Source organism: Balaenoptera ricei, chromosome 3 (genome assembly GCF_028023285.1).
Source record: "Balaenoptera ricei isolate mBalRic1 chromosome 3, mBalRic1.hap2, whole genome shotgun sequence".
Taxonomy (NCBI): Eukaryota; Metazoa; Chordata; class Mammalia; order Artiodactyla; family Balaenopteridae; genus Balaenoptera; species Balaenoptera ricei.
The window spans coordinates 18,213,516-18,236,211 of NC_082641.1; the positions used below are offsets into that span (position 1 = coordinate 18,213,516).

General features: G+C 35.2%; 1 protein-coding gene across 4 annotated transcripts in view; it reads right to left on the reverse strand.

Annotated features, from left to right (window-relative positions):
- LOC132362145 (cadherin-12-like) overlaps positions 1 to 20,817 on the reverse strand; it is a 359,212-nt gene extending 338,395 nt beyond the window's left edge. For 2 of the 4 annotated variants that reach the window (XM_059916149.1, XM_059916147.1), the window contains exons 1-2: positions 20,755 to 20,817; positions 20,497 to 20,570 (exon numbers count right to left, since the gene is read on the reverse strand). In XM_059916149.1, coding sequence (XP_059772132.1) covers positions 20,497 to 20,550 — 54 coding nt within the window. In that variant the 5' untranslated portion in view covers positions 20,551 to 20,570; positions 20,755 to 20,817. The remainder of the gene's footprint in view (positions 1 to 20,496; positions 20,571 to 20,754) is intronic. The other 2 variants (XM_059916150.1, XM_059916151.1) reach the window with 2 other exon arrangements.
- Between the last annotated feature and the right edge of the window lie 1,879 nt (positions 20,818 to 22,696).

Consider the following 22,696-nt stretch of genomic DNA (forward strand, 5'->3'; position numbering starts at 1 on the left):
ATACAACTGTGATCTTCACTTCTCTATAACTTAACATAACTTGACCATCAGATGCACCATGTTTTCTCCATCGTGTGCCTATCTGGCCATTCAAAAACTCTAGTAACTCAGTCTGTTCCAGTTTGGAAATCTCTTTTGGGTAAATCTTCAGATCAGGGTTCTCTCCCACTCTCCTCCTCTTCTCTCATATACTCAGGAGATTATTTGATATTCAGTTATATTGGGTAAATTTTAAACTCCTTTTGACTGTTTCAAACATTTTCTGAGGCAACAAATGTCGATGGTCCAGAGGAGTAGGAGGAAGGAGTGAAAACAATAAAGAATGCTTAAAGGAATACCTGGGTCAGGATTATCCTAACGTCTGCCACAAAAATAAAATGATAATATTGATGAAGTCACACTATTCAATCCAGCTGAGGATGATGACTAATTGCTCACCTTCCCCATTTCTCTCTGATTGTACAATGTTTAACTGCGAGGACCTCCTGCTCATAACACCTACCCATAGAAACAGGAAGAAGTAATAACGCAGAAAAAATTATCCAGGAAACAAAGAAAATATTTACACTAATAGTGCATCAGAGTGGGCACAAATCACGATTGATATCATTTCCATTTAATGAAGGAGATTGCAGAAAAAATATACTGAAGTGTCTAAAAGAAAGATTATGAGACAGATGCAATTTAAAAATTGAGCTTGCAGAACTTAGAAAATAAAATAATGGGAAAATACAATAAAAATAAGGCATATTAGAAACAATAGTCCAGGGCTTCCCTGGTGGCGCAGTGGTTGAGAATCTGCCTGCCAATGCAGGGGACACGGGTTCGAGCCCTGGTCTGGGAAGATCCCACATGCCGCGGAGAAACTGGGCCCGTGAGCCACAACTACTGAGCCTGAGCGTCTGGAGCCTCTGCTCCGCAACAAGAGAGGCCGCGATAGTGAGAGGCCCGCGCACTGCGATGAAGAGTGGCCCCCACTTGCCGCAACTGGAGAAAGCCCTCGCACAGAAACGAAGACCCAACACAGCCAAAAATAAAAATAATAAATAAATAATAAATTAAAAAGTTTAAAACAAAACCAAAAACATAAAATCTGGAAATAAATAAATAAATAAATAAATAAATAATTTGGATACCTGGACACTTTCGAAGTAAAACGATAAAAACAATGGTCATTGAACATAGTTTTAAATTAAATTCTCTGTTTCTCATTGTTATGTATAAAATGTCCATAGCTTGGTGGGACTTACACATGTTTTTAAATGTCTGGTTCTGCGGGCTTTTGTACTGAGCATGAGTTTCTGGGTTTAACTGCATATTCTAGGTTCTGGTTTAGAAGTGCATTTCAAACTCCTCATAATCCCCTTATTCTGCTTGCTTCAAGAAATAGCAGCTCCTCAAAGGTAAGTTTATGAACAAACTAAACAATATATTTATAAAAACTAACCGTTTGCTCATCAGGACTTGCTTTAGGGACCTCATCTCATAGTTCCCGCTAATACAGTTACTACATTGTAACATCTACCCAATCCCAACCTGCCCCCTGACTTAAAGGATTCACCTTCGAATTCTGCAGACCCTAAAACTAAAAAACTATACTGCCGGGACTTCCCTGGTGGCGCAGTGGTTAAGAATCCGCCTGCCAATGCAGGGGACACGGGTTCGAGGCCTGGGCCGGGAAGATCCCACATGCCGCGGAGCAACTGAGCCCGTGAGCCACAACAACTGAAGCCCATGTGCCTAGAGCCGGTGCTCCGCAACAAGAGAAGCCACCGCAGTGAGAAGCCCGCGCACCGAAGAGAAGAGTAGCCCCCGCTCACCGCAGCTAGAGAAAGCCCCTGAGCAGCAACAAAGACCCAACGCAGCCAAAAATAAATTAAATAATTAAAAAAAAAAAAACTTTACTGCCTTAATGCCTCATTTGAAGCAGTACTCAGACTCTGTCACAGTGTCTGACATTCTTCCTTACAGAGTAAATCTAAGAAATTAGCTTTGCCTGATCAACAGGTTTTATAGTGGGCTTCTAGATGTCAATAGCCACCAAATGCGAAGACAGTTTGGTAAATGAATGCATGAGGTATCTTACACATGTAGCAAATGAATAATTTAAATTTTCTGTACATTAACAAATTGCCATCTCAGAATATATAAATTTATACTTAATACGAGCCATGCCTAATTCGAATAATATATGAGCATGCCTATTCCCCTTGTGCTCACCAAAAATAATGTCATAAATTATTTCAACTGTCACTCCTGTGAGGATATGTAGATTTTCAAGTTGTCACACACACTTATAGATATAAATTGATATGTATGTTTTGAGACTTATACCTGCCTTCTGCCCATGTGTCATCATATACTTTTTATAAAAAATTTAAAAAATAATTCCTGTGACTTTGTTATGCAGAATATAAACATCTTAATATCAAAGGCTAGAAAATGCCTATAAATATTTTATACAGTGTTATATTCACTCTTAAACAATTAAATTTCAGACGATATTTTTAAAATACATTTAAATAACTTTTTTAAAATACAGTTCATGTATCATTATTCTTATTGAACTGCTTTGGAATCTTAGAAATGTGGTAGCCTCCATTAAGTAGATTATGGTATGAGTTTTCAGAAAATAGAAATAGATTTTTGATGCTCACGTGCAAATGGTTGGCTAACAACGGCCCAGCTCTTCTACTTGCTCGTTCTCCTAACAAATGCTGCGTTTCAAGGAAACAAATTCTAAATGTCAATATACCAACACTCCTGGGCTCAAACAGTAATTATTGGAGTGAATGGGCTAGGGGCACCTGGGGAATTGGGCAACTCATCTCACCTCTAAATTACCTTGAACACCTGGGGAAAAATATAATGGCCTGCAGCTGGTCTGTAGAGGAAACTTGTGATTCATTATCAAAGGAACGGAGAGGTTTACATGTGTTTTGAACATGTGCGGCCCCTTCAGAAGGCACAATGTAAATGGGTTTAAAGCATCATTAGGTACCTACTTTAGCACAGGTAGGAAAACTGACTGCACAGCAACAACTGCCATGAGGTGGGAAAGCACACTGCGGTGCAGTGTCAAAATATGGGCACGGCTGAGGCTACAGATGAAGTGCGGACACATAATTCCAGTGGCATTCATAAGACAGGTGCCTGAAACGTAAACCCAAATTATCATTATGGAGTTTCACCGAGTACAATTTAAATATTAATGCTGACATTACAAAGGAATATTTGGTATTTAATCAGTTAGATCTAGGCTAAGATATAGTTTATATTTTTAATCTTTTTGTTTTAACTTAAGAAGAAGGATTCTGCAGTCCAAATCTAATATCACTAAACTCAAATTGGCCCTGGAGTAATAACTCAACTGCAAGGACACAGAAATTCTAAAGGCTTTGGGCAATTTTAGTCATTCTTTCTCAAATGTGAGTATGACATAATAGAGGAAACTGAAATGTCAACTCTGCCAATACCTAGCTAAGTGACCTTGAGTCATTCCTCTAATATGTTTCTTTATATCTTAAATATAGAATTAAATATCTCAAAATACTCTCCAGCATTACAGACAAGTATAATTCTTAAATGTAAATAATCGAGAGACTGTTGAAAGCAAATAATCACATGTATTTATACTGCCTGATAGATCAATGGAAAACTGTGATACTGTACAAACAGCGCTCTGAAGCTTTTGACCTATATCACTAAACAATCAGTTATTTCTATAACTTATCCTGAAGTGTTACCAAAACCTACAAATTTAACAATTTATATACATATATATAACTCCTTAGAGATTAAATAAGAGGCTAGAAGCACTTGTGCCTATTTACAAAGGAGTACAAACACAAGTTGAATATTTCTTGTTAGTCCATTATGAAGTTGAACTTCTTTTAAAAATGCATCTCTAAACATACAGATACCATGTCTTATTATTTTAAACAACAAAAAGACTGGATTAAATCATAATGTTAAATAACAAATAATAGTTTGCCGTTAGAAAGTCATACAAACGTATCGTAAAAAAAGAAAACAGAAGGTATATCCCCCAAAGGAAAAGCCTCTTTGACACTGTTGTTCAGAAATGAACCTGTCGGGCTATCCCAGATATTACTAAATGTAGTTTTAGAGTAGACCGCTTATCTGGCAAAAACAGAATGTTTAAACAATGACGTTTTGCTTTCTATATTTCACGTCATCCTTCTTAGCACTATTCCAAGGATGACTAGTTTCATTGTCCGTGGACTGTTTTCTAAATCCAGAAGATGGATGCTTTAGGTGAATGTGCATGACACACTCAAACTGTAAACACAAGTAAGGGAAAGTATAACACACTGGTAGAGGTCAAGGTATATTAGCAGCAACTCAAAACCACCTCAAAGTTTGACTTATTTGTCCATTACTTAACGCCTAAAGAAACCCTGTGCTGTCAGGGATGACAGAGCTGCAATCGTTGTCCATGATTCTTCAAGCAGTTAGTGACAATGGGCAGATTAATGAAGTGGGCAAGGAATAACCAGCTGGGGGATTGGTAGAAGTGTTTGCCTCCTATGGACATCTTTTTTTTTTTAAAGTGTAGATGAACCTGCTTCGTAAATGTATTCATTCAAGTACTGGCTTAAAAAACAAATAATGGTGATGTGTTTGAATTTCAATGATACATATGGTCCTGAGTTTGACCTGAGGACAGACAAGGGATATGATAAGGTGAGGAGGTCCTTGGAACAATCTTGGGAAATGACCAAAGCAGATCTGTGAAACAGGTTTCACAACTACCTAAAAGAAACAGGAGAATCAGTCGGGTCTAGTACATCTATAAACTGGAATTGGGCATTTTGATGGGTTGACATTTTTCCTTGACAAGTTCAGAACCTTAAGTGATCTTAGAAATGTCAGAGAGGAGCTTAATAGGCACCTCAAAGAAAACATTAACTATACAATTAAACTTAATGAGAATAAATTCTCCTTTTATGAGAGAAAGGTCAATGCTAGCCTGATCTTGGACAAAAAAGAAAAAGGAGTTCACACACACATGAAGAAAGCCAATTTAGAGAACTAAAGTTAATATAGTGCTGCAAAGAGAGAGGTTTTTATCAGCTTTCTCAACTATTACTTTCATATTAATTCAAATTTGTGTTATGAGAAAATACAGTTTAATAATATCTGTAATCTCATAGACAAGCCACAAGGAACTCCAAGGAACTTCAGGATTCTAAACATGTAATAACCTTCTCTTCATATCATTTTTTGCACATATTCCCCACCAATGGCACAATGAAATTTTTAAAACTTTGAAATTATATATAAGTGAAAACCAAGCCCAAAACTAAGTGATTGAGGCTCTTACATGTTTATTTCAAAGTTTACTCCATTATTCATTGACCTTCAAAATAATAAAGGCTAACATTTATTGAGCTCCAACTATGTAATAAACTTTAAATCCTTACAGCAATACTCCTGGATGTGTAATATGATTATTTCATTTTATATACAGGAGATGTGCTTAGTCAATATACTGGTTCACTCAGATAACAAGAAGCAAAAACCAGATTCAATTTATTTCCTGGAATTTCCACAAAATAATTTCAGCTTTTTATTTCTTGTTCATTTCTGTGATTTTTTTTGACAGCTAAAGACCTGTCATATGAAACTCATATAGATATTATAATGTTTAAGTCACATTTCATAAAGTCATATGTGTGTGTATAAAATAATATTGAATAACACAGTTAACAAAAAACTCTGTGATAAATAAATGAAATTATACAAATATTTTGAGTATTTATCTGGAATAAGAGTTTTGCAAAATACTACATTGAAATCAATTTTTTTCTCTCATAAGCAGCTTATGATCTGGAAATATAGAAACTATATCATATATACACAACATAATACAAGAAAGATTGATGCAACTATTATGAGACTAATACTTTACAGTGAAAGGAAGCTCTACCAGAAGCAGAGATCAAAATGATTTTAGGGAAAGCAAGAAACTTTAATGGAAAAGATGAACAGGTACATTAAATTTGAAAGACAGAGACTTAGGAAAAATGGACAGGAAAGGGGATTTTAAGCAAAGATACCAGTAAAAATATAAATCCAGAATATGGGAGGACTATCAGACTGCCTAAGGAAAAGGTACACGTAGGTAAAGAATAGTAGAATAAAGAGAAACATAAAGTAGAGAATATAATATGAAGATTTTAAACAGAAAAGTGACATGATTAGACTTGTTTTTGAAAGTGCCCTTTAGGACAGACTGAAAAAATACTAGAGAGATTTATATGAAGAATATTCATGAGAGAGTTAGAGATCACTATATTGTCCAAGTTAACATTTTCTATACATCAGACTAAGATGATACATATTTCAGTAAAGGTGAGAAAGTAACCTCATTCGTTTTGTGGCATTATTTTTCTAAGATAGTATAATGGTATACTGAATTACAAATATTTCATAATTTCAAATTTTCACATACAAAACTACTAACACATTTTCATCCGTTTGGTGTAGTGCCCGCCATCTTATATGTTATATTCACAAGTTATTTAAAACTAATAATTTTCTTTCATATATATATTTTACTAAGGTACCATATAAAGATATACAAAGGAGTAAGTCTGAGAGATATTTTTGATTTGAGGTCAAAAACTGGTGGACTGTAACGTAGATGTGACTTAGAGATGCATTTTCTGTACAGTGTTGCAGTAACATTTCAAAATTTCCCATGAAACTAAACAAGTTCAGCTTCTCTTTAAAAACAACAGGTTATCTGGAACACCAAGCCCCAACTTCTGAAAGGAGGCAGTCAGCGAATCTGCAGATAGATTGTACTCTCTCTCCACACTGGGAATACACTCTTCCATTGGCATGTCCCCACCGTTCCTGGAGACCTAACATGTAGGCCACTGCACTCACGTATGTCCCCTGCCTGACATATGTCCCCTGTTGGCCTTTGAATTGCAACCTGTGATTTAGAGAAATAATCATCAGGACATCGCAACTGACTAGACAAGGAGAGTGAAAAGGTGATAAAGGAGTCCAAAAAATATGATTTTAATTTAGTTTGGCACAAATAGGGTCACCAAATTAAAGAGCTTACTGAGGCACTGGGATTCTCACCTAAATCCTACTTGCTGTGGACATACTCTTAAAGTGACCCTCATGATCCCTGTACGTGGTATTCATTCCCTTGTGGGAACTCTCATGCTGAGTGTGTGTGAGAACTCTGACTTGACTTTAAGCTACAGGATACAAAAAAGGTGGTGGGATATATGTGATCATGTGTCCATAATTATGTGGTTAAGTTACATAAGAGCTTAGGGCCCACTTGCCTTCCTGGTCTAAGAATGCAAATAGCTATGCTATGGAACCCTGCCTGGCTAAGAACTGCAGGTGGCCTGTAGAAGCTGAAGACAAACTTGTAACTGACAGACAGCAAGGAACTGGAGCCCTCAGTCCTACAACCACAAGAAATTGAATCCTGCCAACAGCCCATGAGTGGGGATGCAAATCTACCAGATGAGAACCCAATCCTGACCAACAACTGGATGGTTACCTTGTGAGACCCTAAAAAAAAGGACCTAGGAAAGCCATGCTCAAACTCTGGACCTATGAAAGCCGTGAGCTACTAAATGTATATTGCTGTAAGCTGCTAAGTTTGTGGTAATATTCTTACACAGCGATCAATAACTAATGCAATACAAATTTTCATTTCTTACTTTAAAAAATAATTACTCAGAGATGCCTTCCCATATCTCTAAAACTGTTAGGGTCCCCCTAGTTAATATTTACAAAGATACCAATGTTCCTTATTTACAGAAACCTGCAAACTTGTAAGGATCTGTTTATCACTATTTATAATTATTTACTTGAATCTTCTTGTAATTATGGCCAGATCCCTACCTCTTCCACATACCAGGAATGATGGATTAAAGATATCACAAAATTTTTGTTACTTCTGCCACCAACAATTAAGTTTTGTTTTGGATTTTTTTTCTTTGTTTTTTGTTTTCCCATTGCCTGGAATCTGGCTGGGCCTGAGACTGCTTAAACTAATAGAATAGGACTGAAGTGATACAGTATGAAGACAGACCCAGCTCTGAACAGATTGCTATCTTTTGATTCCTCCCTTTGATAGTCCCTCTGTCTTGCTGTAAGGAAGCCCAGGCCGCTTTGTGAAGTGTCTCTTATAGGGAAAAATGTGAACCACGACAACAGCTTTAGCTGAGCCAGCAAGAGTTTTGCCAGCCAAGTAAAAGAGAAGTCTTGAGAATGGCTCCTCCAACCCAATGTTGAGATAGATGACAATGCATAGAACAGAGATGAGCTATCTAAACAGCTACAACCAGATAGGAAACTCATAAACAAGCATACCTTTGCTGAGTTAAGCCTCTACATCTTGTGGTGTTGATTACACAGCAACAGACAATCAAAATATCAGGAACAATGTGTACATTCTCAGTGCTAAAAGTGTAATTGGCATACAGAAGCTCTATCTTTTTGGCAGGGATTAATGTTATATTAAGTCTCTTAAAGGAGATTTACAAAAAGCAATTTAATATGAGGATCTGAAATTTATTAAAAACACTTTGGAATGGAGATGTATTTTTAGATAAAGATTTTCATGAGAAAATATCTGGATTTGGAGATGCAGATCTGCAAAGAGGAAAATATTTAAATTGTGGGAAGCTTAGATATCACCAAAGTAAAAGAAAATAGCAAAAAAAAGAGGCTAAACAAGATAACTGGTGTTGGCAGAAAGGCAAAGATAATTCTATATCTTAGGTTTATCTTTATTTTTAAAGGACATGTTTTTATTACTGTACTTTCAGTCTCTAACTGAGAAAGATATAACATTCTTTGGAAAGGAAAAACATATTACTCACCTAGTACATTAATGTTATTTCTTTATAAAGGCATTTGAGCATACTCGTTTACGTAACTCTCCTCAACTATATAATTTTAAATAATTAGTAAACCTAAACATTTTATTTCTCTCTTTAGACAATAACTAGACATGTAGGTATTTTTGTTACTCACATCTGACAATAGTATACAGCCTCATTATTTACAGTAAGTTCCCTACGAACGAACCTTCAAGTTGTGAACTTTCAAAGAAGCTAACGTGCATTCACATGTCCAATCATGTAAGTCAGTTCACGTGTCTGGCGTACATTGTCACGTGCGTGCATCCTCTACAAGTGGTTGTGCTTTTGTGTACTTTACTGTATAGTTCTGTATAGAGTACAGTACAGACATCACTGGATCGTTTTTTCAAGAGGGTAGATAGAATTGAATCCAGCAAGGAATCAGAAGCTGTGCCATCAATGTCAGGCGTGAGTGAAATTACAGCTTGCCCTCCGTCTCCTCTTCCTGATGATCATTCAGCTCTACCATCTCCCACCTCCTCTCCCTCCTCCAGTCAGTAACTCTTCTTGCCTGGTTGCTCAATGCCAGCCCCTGCATACCAGCTATTGTACTGTACTACTGTACTTTTCAAGGTACTATACTATAAGATTTAAAATGTTTTATTTTTTTTTTTAATGTATTATTTGTGTGAAAAGTGTTATAAACCTATTACAGCACAGTACTATATAGCCAACTGTGTTAGCTGGGTACCTAGGCTAACTGTGTTGGACTTACAAATTGGACTTATGAAATCACTCTTGGAATGGAACTCATTCGTATGTAGGGGACTTACTGTACTAGGAAACTTCCTCTTGCCATGTGTCTTAATGTTTAAATGCTTTTGATTTATCAAAGAATAAAGCATTAAATGAAATAATGTCACTATGATGAGCATCCTTAGGTTTAGTGAATAGTGGGGAGATAGGAGAGAAATAGAGGGTATCACAAAATTTTGTAAAACTCCTCTGCAAAAGTGGTTATGTAGTCCACTTACATATATCTCCATCTCTGTGAAGATAATAAAACTGTTCCGAAACACTCTACCACTTTAGAATCCAAGGCTCAGAAATTCAACACATGCTAATTAGCTTGATACATGGGGTCTTTCTCTAAATTTGGTATCTAAACCTTATAAAGTTTTAGGAATACGATTATATTTACTTTATCTGGGGAAGTTTTGCTATTAAATTATATTAGTATAATATATCTTTGGGGAAGTCCTGTGGTAATAAAACTGGCTTAATCCAGCATGTCTCAAATATATTTCACTACAGTTGACTTTATTTTAATGGAAGGGCACATTAATCACACAAGGAAATAATGATCTATGATACCACTTTGGGAAATAATATTTTAGGTACGAGGGACTTCAAAATTCAAAATGAATTGATTGGCATGATCCTCTGGGAAGGAAGTGAGGTTTGTAGGTACAGCTGGCCCTCCATGGTCTCAGGTTCCCACATCCACAGATTCAACCAACCACTGATCACAAATTAAAACAACAAAAAAAATTCAGAACATTTCAAAAAGCAAAACTGTAATTCTTTACATAGCATTAAAAGAATGTATGTATATATATAACTGAATCACTTTGCTGTGCAGCAGAAATTAACACAACATTGTAAATCAACTATACTTCAATAAAATAAATTGAAAAAATAAGTAACTTGGAGATGATTTAGACTATATGGGAGGATGCACATAGGTGGTATGAAAATACTAAGCCATTTTATCCAAGGAACTTGAGCATAGGATTTTGGTGTCCATGGGGGTCCTGGAACCAATCCCCCATGGATACTGAGGGATGACTGTATAAAAAAGCTAGTTTTATATAAAACTCATCTATTGTGATCCTAGGGGAAACTGTTAGTTTCTAGAAGCTCCAGATCCTTTGTTAGTAAGATCATATTACTTTGACAATTCAAAAAGATAATCCTAAAGAAATTTTTTTATGAACTAAAACACAGTATATGAATTTTCATAAGTATCATCTCAGTTATCACATCATACAATCTCTGCCTGAATAACAGAAATATAACTATGTAAAAAATGTCGGCTGAGGTGAAGCGATTTCCTGCCTTATCTAAGGGTTGGAGGCAGAAGCTCTGGCTGGCTCTTTCTGCTGCCCTAATAAATAAGAGGTAGCGGTTCATATGGGCACCAAGTCCGTGGTTTCCCACTAGGTTTTTCAAGCAAGTTAGGCACTGTTAAGAAAAGCAGAACAAGCAAGACAGGAACACAAAACCACCCATCAGCACACAGACTACCTAAAGTCATACTAAGATCACAGACACCCCAAAACACACCACCTGGCACTGCTCTGCTCATCAGAGGGAAAAGACTCAGCTCTACCCAACAGAATGCAGGCACCAGTCCCTCCCATCAGGAAGCCTACACAAGCCACTGGACCAACCTCACCACTGGAGGCAGAGATCAGAAGCAAGAAGAACTAAGACCCTGCAGTCTAGGGAAAGGAGACCTCAAATACTGTAAATTAGACAAAATGAGAAGACAGAGAAATATCTTGCACACAAAGGAGCAAGATAAAAAACCCACCAGACCAAATACATGAAGAGGAAACCAGCAAACTACCTGAAGAAGAATTCAGAGTAATGATAGTAAAGATGTCCAAAATCTCAGAAATAGAATGGAGAAAATACAAGAAACGTTTAACAAGGACCTTGAAGAACTAAAGAGCAAACAAACAGTAATGAACAACACGATAACTGAAATTAAAAATAATCTAGAAGGATTCATAGCAGAATAACTGAGGCAGAAAAACAGATAAGTGAGCTGGAAGACAGAATGGTGGAAATAACAGCCACAGAGTAGAATAAAGAAAAAAGAATGAAAAGAATTGAGGACAGTCTCAGAGACCTCTGCAGCAACATTAAGTGCACCAACATTTGAATTATAGGTGTCCCAGAAGAAGAAGAAAAAAAGAAAGAGTCTGAGAAAATATCTGAAGAGATTATAGTCAAAAACTTTCCCAGCATGGGAAAGGAAATAGTCAGTCAAGCCCAGGAAGCACAGAGAGTCCCATACAGGCTAAACCCAAGGAGAAACACGCCAAGACACATATTAATCAAATTAACAAAATTTAAATAGAAAGAAAAAAGATTAAAAGCAGCAAGGGAAAAGCAACAAATAACATACATACAGGGGAATCCCCATAAGGTTAACAGCTGAACTTTCAGCAGAAACTCTGCAGACCAGAAGGGAGTGGGAGGATATATTTAAAGTGATGAAAGGGAAAAACCTACAACCAAGATTACTCTACCCAGCAAGGATCTCATTCATACTTGATGGGGAAATTAAAACCTTTACAGACAAGCAAAAGCTAAGAGCAACTACATGCCAATAAAATGGACAACCTGGAAGAAAAGGACAAATTCCTAGAAAAGTACAACCTCCCAGGACTGAACCAGGAAGAAATAGAAAACATGAACAGACTTACAACAAGCACCAAAATTGAAACTGTAATTAAAAAACTTCCAACAAACAGAAGTCGAGGACCAGATGGCTTCACAGGTGAATTCTATCAAACATTTAGAGAAGAGCTAACACCTATCCTTCTCAAACTCTTCCAAAATATAGCAGAGGGAGGAACACTCCCAAACTCATTCTATGCGGCTACCATCACCCTGATTCCAAAACCAGACAAAGATATCACAAAAAAAATTACAGGCCAATATCACTGATGAACATAGATGCAAAAATCCTCAACACAATACTAGCAAACAGAATCCAACAGCACATTTAAAGGATCATACACCATGATCAAGTGGGGTTTACCCCAGGAATGCAAGGATTCTTCAGTATACGCAAATCAATCAACGTGATACACCATATTAACAAACTGAAAGATAAAAACCATATGATAGTCTCAATAGATGCAGGAAAAGCTTTCAACAAAATTCCAAACCCATTTATGATCAAAACTCTCCAGAAAGTAGGCATGGGGGAACCTACCTCAACCTAATAAAGGCCATATATGACAAACCTACAGCCAACATCGTTCTCAATGGTGAAAAACTGAAAGTATTTCCTCTAAGATCAGGAATAAGACAAGGGTGCCCACTCTCACTACTATTATTCAACATAGTTTTGGAAGTTTTAGCCACAGCAATCAGAGAAGACAAAGAAATAGAAGAATCCAAATCGGAGATGAAGAAGTAAAACTGTCACTGTTTGAAGATGACATGATACTATACATAGAGAATCCTAAAGATGCCACCAGAAAACTACTAGAGCTAATCAATGAATTTGGTAAAGTAGCAGGATACAAAGTTAATGCACAGAAATCTCTTGCATTCCTATACACTAATGATGAAAAATCTGAAAGTGAAATTTAAGAAACACTCCCATTTACCATTGCAACAAGAATAATATACCTTGGAATAAACCTACCTAAGTAGGCAAAAGACCTGTATGCAGAAAGCTATAAGACACTAATGAAAGAAATTAAAGATGATACAATCAGATGGAGAGATATACCACATTCTTTGATTGAAGGAATCAACATTGTGAAAATGACTATACTACCCAAAGCAATCTACAGATGCAATGCAATTCCTATCAAACTACCAATGGCATTTTTCACAGAACTAGAGCAAAGAATTTCACAAGTTGTATGGAAACATAAAAGACCCCAAATAGCCAAAGCAATCTTGAGATAGAAAAATGGAGCTGGAGGAATCAGGATCCCTGACTTCAGGCTACACTACAAAGCTACACTAATCAAGACAGTATGGTACTGGCACAAAAACAGAAACAGATCAGTGGAATACGATAGAAAGCCCATAGATAAACCCACATACATATGGTCACCTTATCTTTGACAAAGGAGTCAAGGATATACAATGGAGAAAAGACAACCTCTTCAATAAGTGATGCTGGGAAAACTGGACAGCTACATGTAAAAGAATGAAATTAGAATACTTCCTAACACCATACACAAAAATAAACTCAAAATGGATTAAAGACCTAAATGTAAGGCCAGACACTAAAACTCTTAGAGGAAAACATAGGCAGAACACTCTATGACATAAATCACAGCAAGATCCTTTTTGACCCACCTCCTAGAGAAATGGAAATAAAAACAAAAATAAACAAATGGGACCTAATGAAACTTAAAAGCTTTTGCACAGCAACAGAAACCATAAACAAGACGAAAAGACAACCATCAGAATGGGAGAAAATATTTGCAAACAAAGCAACTGATGAAGGATTAATCTCCAAAATATACAAGCAGCTCATGTAGCTCAAGATAAAAAAACAAACAACCCAATCAAAAAATGGGCGGAAGACCTAAATAGACATTTCTCCAAAGAAGATATACAGATTGCCAGCAAACACATGCTCAACATCACTAATCATTAGAGAAATGCAAATCAAAACCACAATGAGGTATTACCTCACACCGGTCAGAATGGCCATCATGAAAAAAAACTACAAACAGTAAATGCTGGAGATGGTGTGGAGAAAAGGGAACCCTCTTGCACTGTTGACGGGAATGTAAATTGATACAGCCACTATGGATAACGGTATGGAGGTTTCTTAAAAAACTAAAAATAGAACTACCATATGATCCAGCAATCCCACTACTGGGCATATACCCTGAGAAAACCATAATTCAAAAATAGTCATGTACCACAATGTTCATTGTAACACTATTTACAATAGGCACGACATGGAAGCAACCTAGGTGTTCATCAACAGATGAATGGATAAAGAACGTGTGGCACATATATACGATGGGATATTACTCAGCTATAAAAAGGAACAATATTGAGTTATTTGTAGTGAGGTGGATGGACCTAGAGTCTCTCATACAGAGTCAAGTAAGTCAGAAAGAGGAAAACAAATACTGTATGCTATCTCATATAAATGGAATCTAAAAAAAATGGTACTGATGAACCTAGCGGCAGGGCAAGAATAAAGACACAGACATAGAGAACAGACTTGAGGACACAGGGGGAAGGGGAAGGTGGGACGGAGTGAAAGAGTAGCATTGCCAAGTATACACTACCAAAGGTAAAATAGGTAACTAGTGGGAAGCTGCTGCATAGCACAGGGAGATCAGCTCGATGCTTTATGATGACCTAGAGGGGTGGGATAGGGAGGATGGGAGAGAGGCTCAAGAGGGAAGGGGTATGGGGATATATGTATACATATATCTGATTCACTTTGTTGTACAGCAGAAACTAGCACAACACTGTAAAGTAATTATACTCTAATAAAGATGTAAAAAAAAAAAAATGTCACACATTCTCCCTAAGTGATTCTAATTGTTTGAATCTCTTCTTCACAGTGATGGAAATTCTAATTCCCATAATATTTACTTATCTAATTCTACCTGCTGCACAAAAGTTTTGTCTTGAACAACTGCTGGGTTACACCATGTTCTCAGATAGGAAGACTCAAAATTATAACAGTGGCATTTCTCCCTAAGTTAATTTATAAACTGAATGCAATTTTAATAAAAGCACCACCAGGATTTATTTATTGGAGCTATACAAAGTTGACTAAAAACTTCCTCTCTTCTAGAAGGTTAGACAAGCAAGAATAGCTAAGAAACTTGAGGGGGAAAAAAGACATGTAAAGGTGATGGCTAGTAATTGAAGATGTTAAAACCGTGTAGTATGTCGTTAGAATAGACAGATAATCCAATAAAACAAAATAGAAAATCTAAAAGTATACACAAGTGCATGGCGAAATTAAATATGAGATTTAAAAATGGTATCTCAAATTAGTAGCACTAAAATTATTTAATAAGTTGTAATGGGATAATTGGATAGCCACATGAACAAAGATATGGCGAATATATCCTTACGTCAGTATAAATTCTAAATGAATCCAATCTAAATTTAAAGGGGAGGTGGGGCAGACTATGGTGAATTCCAGGTATGACTCACAATCCAGAAGAAAAGATTAGACTATGTAGTTGTAATATAGGGAGTATGCAAGGAAAATACCATAATCAAGTTGTAATAAATGACAAAAAGGAAAAGAATACTTTCATTTTATATTAAGTTACAGCAAAGGATCAACATGAATTAGATAAAGCTTCCAAAAGTAGAGACAATACTGACAATCCATAATGGGACAAATGTATGGTCAGATAGTTACGAGGAAATAAATGCAAACTGTCCTTACATATAAGAGAGTTAGCTTTTCTCATAATAAAGGCAATGTTAATAAAAGCTACCAGATAAGGCTTTTTCTTCTTTCTTTTTTTTTTTTTTTTACCTACAACACTGGAAAAAAATGTTGACAATATAGTCCACTGTCGAAACTATAGGAGGCACACGCACATTTACATTTTTTTTTTCACATTTACATTTGATGTACTTTAAAATGGTATCAGCCCTCTGAGTGGTGAATAAAATTATATTCATAATTGCCAATCTTGCTAAAATTTCTTGTTAAATTTAATATAATCACATCACTTGCAAATAAGTTTTTTTTTTAATTTTCTCACACTCAAGCTTCATACGTGCAGTCTATCCACTCAGGATTTCTCATACAACATTGAATAGAACTGATGATTGTGGACTTCTTGTCTCATTTGTGATTTAATGAGCATGCATTTACCATTTCACTATTAAATGTGCTCATTTCTATAAGGTGTTTTGTTTTAAACTTTTTATTTTGTTTGCTGATGAGTTTATTTTATTTTGATTATTGGATACTAATTATCATCTTTTGATGGTTAAGAATTTTTATATATTAAAGAAATTATCAATTATTTTGTCAGCCTATTTTAATCTCTAATTTTTTGATGATTTATATTAAATTTCTTAAAATAATTTTCACACTTATAATTTTCATGCAATTTGTTGTTGCCTTACATTTGTTTACATTTTAAAAATATTTTTGTATCTATATTCATGATTGAATTTGATCGTTTTTTAATTTTGCATGTTAAAAAATGGATAATTGATGTTATAATCATGTATTAACGTGACATAGTCCATATGACTGTAAGTTATGTGAAAGTAAAACCCATGGTGTATTTCTATTCATCTTTGTATTTTCTCCTTCCATCCTCATATAACTTGCAAACTAAGGTATTCTAAAAGCTTAAAAAGTGACCTAACGTGGATGTTTCTCCTCTAAGAAGTCTCGGTCTAGATTTTTTTCTACATCTGCTCTTCAGTCACAAATGATTTCTCCTTCTAAAAAGACCCAGAGCTGTTGAAACTTTATTGGATTCTTTATTTTCTTTCTTGAACTGGGCACAATAATTCCATGTAGATTTTCTCAAATGTTTGATAGAGTTAGTAAATAAATGAATATCATAGACAGCAAAAAATATACATGTTGCCATTAAGAAGTAAGCTCAGAAATAAGTCGTCTCTCTGTAAATGCTAATAAAATGGAAAGGACAAAAAAATAAATAAAATCTTAAGAGGAACAGTTAGTTTCATAATTATGATGCAAGGGAGTTCCACTTTCTGTAGAAATGCTCTTCTAAGACTCACCATGGTAAATTCTCTCCTAAACCCATTTATATTTTCCCATGAGGAAAATTGTAGCTTGGAGTTTTGACCAGTGGCCAAAGTTTTGCATCAAATCAATTGTAGGAATGATAAACAATGCATCATAAGCACAGATATTCAAGTAACTGTTTTAATATTACAGTGTAAATGCATGTTTCAAATCTTATGAGTAGGCAGAAATGTCCACATTGATCAAATAAAGGTCTCAAAAATACTAGGAATGTATATACAGATATATAAAATGCTTCCTTATAACTTTTCTGTCCTAATGCTCATAGAGATATCATTACAAACATCCATTAGCTCAGCACACAAATGTCCTCTTTTTTTTTTCCTTTAAGATATTTAGAAGAATTTGGAGAGTTAATTTGGATGTTATGTATCTCTTCTAAAAATTGTACAGCAAATTGGCCTGACCATTTTAATCTTCTAAAAAAAATGTCTGCAGCAAAGAAAGAAATTTTTAAAAATCTATGCAGTTTCTAATTAAAGAATACTTTACATCTAGCCATTCAGTATACAATTATATATAGGAGGCATTCATGATGATGATAATGATTAAATTTACATAGCATTTATTATACTGCTTCACCCTTCAGGATGCACTTTCACAAATGTTAATGTAAAACTTCTTTCAATACCATAAGGTAGGTAGAATGGCTATTATATTCACTTTGCAGTTAAAATTATTCTCCTTTATACATGTCCAAACCTCTCCAATGTTAAAACAAATTTCTTCCCTTACCCCACTGTATTTTCTAGCTACTTTCCTATATATCTCATCCTTTCCATTTCCAAAATGTTTGACCAAGGTATTTCTTTCCATAAATATTTCTTGACAGGCTGACTTAAACATTAGCAAACTGAGTCTGACAGAGGGAATGGTACACCTGGAATCATATGACAAGTGAGTAACAGAACCTTTGTTATAATGACTCAGCATAGAGGAAGTACTAGCGTCCTGGATCAGGTTGCTAGTTTATATCCTTTCATTGTTATCATACCAATATCAAGCACAGTCATCATGATTTCTTCTTTATGTCAAAATCTTACCCCGTCTTCAGTAAGAAGACGTTTAGAGAGCAGGACTTCAGGCCTTTGTTTTGATGATAGTTGACTAGGGTGATTTTGGTGGCAAATGACATATCTGTGAGCTGACTGCATGAGCACAAGCTCTTTGTGTCTGTGTACAATTAACACAAGTTTATTGTACTACCTCTTAGGCCCCACCACATAACATCATTGGATTGATGCTGAGATGGTAAGATGATACACTGCTCAATAAAGCAGGGAATTAATAAACATTAAGCAACTTGAAAGTGACAAGTGAAAAGAATAAAATATTTCGGTTATTTAAATTGTGTTTTCTGGTGTCTCTTCACTAAAATTCTTTGGCTATCCTGTACTGTAAAGTTTCTCACTGGCAATTTGGGATTAACTGTACATTGTCCTCCTGCACTAGCTCATACTTCATGGATACTTCCTCCTAAACAATCTTCTTAAAGATGACTACATGCCAGTGAAGCAATAATATTAATTGTGGGGAGTGAAAAATTACAAAAAAAAAAAACACACACTAAGAAAATACCAACATAAAAGATGAAAGAGACAGCAGTGGAAAGGTAGGTAAGCTCTGAGTCTAACATATCGTGTGGCATATGTATGTGTCCAATATATACTTTTTGACTGAATATTAATATGACAAAATGGTAAACTGAATAGATACTTGTTTGAAAAGGGGAATGAATGAATTAGTCAAATGTGCAATAGTATTCGGTATGAACTAGAATCTAAATCTTAACAGCGGCAATGTTTGATAGGGGATGAAGGGGAAAGAGAGTGAGAGTGACAAATTAAAAAAAAAAAGAAAAGAAAACGAAAGTCATGACCACTTCTTCCTATGTGCTACTGAGAATGAATGTTTAAGTAGTTTATTAGTCTCGTGCCAAGGAAGCATGCTTACCACGTCGGTTGGTCATCTGTCCACTAAGTGCTGTTGCCCAAGATTTCATTTCCATTTGTCTTTGCATTAGACACATACAATTTAAATTCCAGCTAGACAGCCATTTTTGTCTGCTACTGATATGTTCCATTCTCCTGAATAAGATCCAACAATTTCCATTTGGCAGTTTTTCAATCAAAACAAATTCAATGCCTTACACTAGACTTACGTAGCTAATGAAACCCAACTTAAATGTTGGCTGACAGTGTATTACAGAATATTCACCTTGGAACGTCTTTTCACATATAGTTTAGAAACAACAACTAGCTAATTGACTTAACACCAAAGTTTGCAATTTCCCCAAAGTATATGGGAATTCTGTCTTAGAAACTAATGATAATTCCATGTTTTCCTTTGATGGGTGTTGGCAGACTTCTCACTTCCTCATGTATAAACATTTACAGTTCTATAATCAGCAGAGCCAGGAAATAGATGAAGCTAAGCTGCTTGACTAATTGACTGGCATTAACGTAATTAAACATTAACGTAATTAAACATATTAAGATCCAGATTGATAGCCACTGAGTGACTTTAACGACTAGCATGTTCGTTTCAGTTAATTTGTCATTAGGCCTTTAACATGAGGGGCTCAACAGAACACAAAGTTATTAGTATCAAAAATTTTGACATATGAGATATCATTATTAATATCACCATAAAATTACATATTTAACAGCGAATGATAATTTTAAGAGGTTTGCAATAATCATAATGGTGGCTGTGTTATATTGAAATTCTTTCATTTAGTAGAACATTAATGAAATGTAGGATTAGCTGTGGAGAAATTCACTGTTGGCAACTTTTCATTAACACATTAATTCATCTCTTAATGACCTTCTATATGCACAGAAGTGCAACAGGCTTCAAGAAACCCTGAAGTGTTGAGAAAGTAGTTGGGAAAAGGTTTTATAATCTTATAAGGAACACATAAAACACAGCTAAAAATCAAGTGGAAAATACAGTGAGATAGTTTCCTGAAAACAATATACACGTTTCTGAGGGAATGTAAACAAAATCATCAACAGGGTAGAAGAGAGGTACTAAGAAAAATTATTTTAATAAAAGTAACTTTGGGCTTACTTTTTGAATTAGACCGTTGTCATTCACTGGGAAATAGAAAGTGATGAAAAACATCAGGGTTTTGTGCGTAGCACCTAGGCAAAGAAGGCAGCATGGAGAGGATGGAGAAATTAGCCAATGCTGAGAAACCTTATATTATATTAAGAACCGATTATAGGTTATATTTTCTCTAACTTGTTTGTTTGTCTCTCATTAGCTTGCTATGAAATCACGAAATGATATGGAATGTATAACACTGTGGCTTATATGAATACTTACAATAATTTGTATGTGTTGAGGTAATATCTTGCTTCCTTTTCAGTTTCCCATAAGGACGTCTTAACTCTGTAGAGACAGAAAACAGAGTTTACAACTTTGTTCATTCCAAAAGGTGCTGAGGAATTATTTGCTTATATAATAAGCAAACTTTAAATGATAAAAACTGTTTAAGTGTGATTATTCTTTCTCTAGAAAGTTAATCAACTAGAGTACAGTACAATGCGTAGCAGATAATCTTGCACAGAGTAGAAATTTAACAAAAATGAATGAAACTTAAAGCACATTTTGTATTCTTGAGGTAAGAAAGGAGAATTATGTATATTTCAGTGTAATTCTAGGAACAATGTCTGATCCTAATGATGTCTAATAATCCTAATTAGGATTATTGTTTACTCATTGATGATTGTTACATGCTTCTGGACTAACTAGCATCTATATTCTAATATATATTTCACTTATTAATAACAGTTTGTTATAAAACTACTAAGTTTTAAGTCACGAATATAGAGAGGAAGCATAAATTTTTTTTTATTACAAAATTTTATTTATTTTTATTTAAAAAATGACACGGCCCGAAAGTCTTAGCCATTTTTATTGCTACTGTTTGTGAATTTAAGAGTTCTGCTTTCTTCAAACCAACTGACTTTTAGTCAATTAGCTTTCCTTTGGCGTTTTCTGGTAAAAATTATTGAAAAAATATTTTTATTAGAAAATATTCAAATATATTTACAATTATATAACAAAGAGGTTTGCATCAACAACTCAGTTCTAGTAAATATCTTCCACATTTACTTTAGTTCTTTTTCTTTAATACATGTTGCACCCCTCCTTAATCCTGTCACTCCCTTCATAAAATTTTTAAAATTATGTATTTGTTTATATATACTTTCCTTTCTGTAAAAGGTCATGATGGCATCAGATAAAAATGGGTACAGTGAATAATCAAGCAGAATAAACCAATTAATATTATTCCTAAAGGCATATGTTATAATAGATGGAATAAATTTACTTAATGGACATTTACAGTGAGTATATTAATATTCTACATAAAACAAATAAGCTGATTTTCAATCAAAACTTCACTTAACTTCCTTGACCAATGATTATTATTAGCAAGTGATTTGAAGTGCAAAGCAGGCAAATAATTCAAATCTGACAACCTGAATATTGTTCAATAAATGTTGGTTCCTTTCATTTAACTAACCTTGCATTCATGCTGAGGTTATATAAATATTTAAAGTATAAAGCCTGCTGATAATGTTCTTATAAGGTTCTTGCACTTTTTAGGAAGGTACTGCATGTACAAAAATATAAATATCTCAGATCTGTAAAAGTAAGAGCTAAAAAGTTAAAAACTTGTTTAGGGCTTCCCTGGTGGCACAATGGTTGAGAATCTGCCTGCCAATGCAGGACACACGGGTTCGAGCCCTGGTCTGGGAGGATCCCACATGCCGCGGAGCACCTGGGCCCGTGAGCCACGATTGCTGAACCTGCGCGTCTGGAGCCTGTGCTCCACAACAAGAGAGGCCGCGACGGTGAGAGGCCTGCGCACCGCGATGAAGAGTGGCCCCCGCTTGCCGCAGCTAGAGAAGGCCCTCGCACACAGACGAAGACCCAACACAGCCAAAAATAAATAAATAAATTAAAAAAAAAAAAAAAAAACTTGTTTAAAAAAACATCTAGGGAATCTGAGAGAAGATCATTTCTGGAGCAAGGTCCTTGTGTTGGCAAGTGTGGACAGGATTTAGTATAAGTTACTGACATACACAGACACACCATGCTCATTTCTTTTTAATTTTAATAAAATTGAATTTTTGGACAATGATACTAATTAAGAAAAGCTGGAAAGAAACATTTTTTGTATAAACAACTGTATTCAATGTGGTCAAATCTTACTATGAACACTTAAGGTGTGTTATGGGATGAACTATGTCCCCCTTGA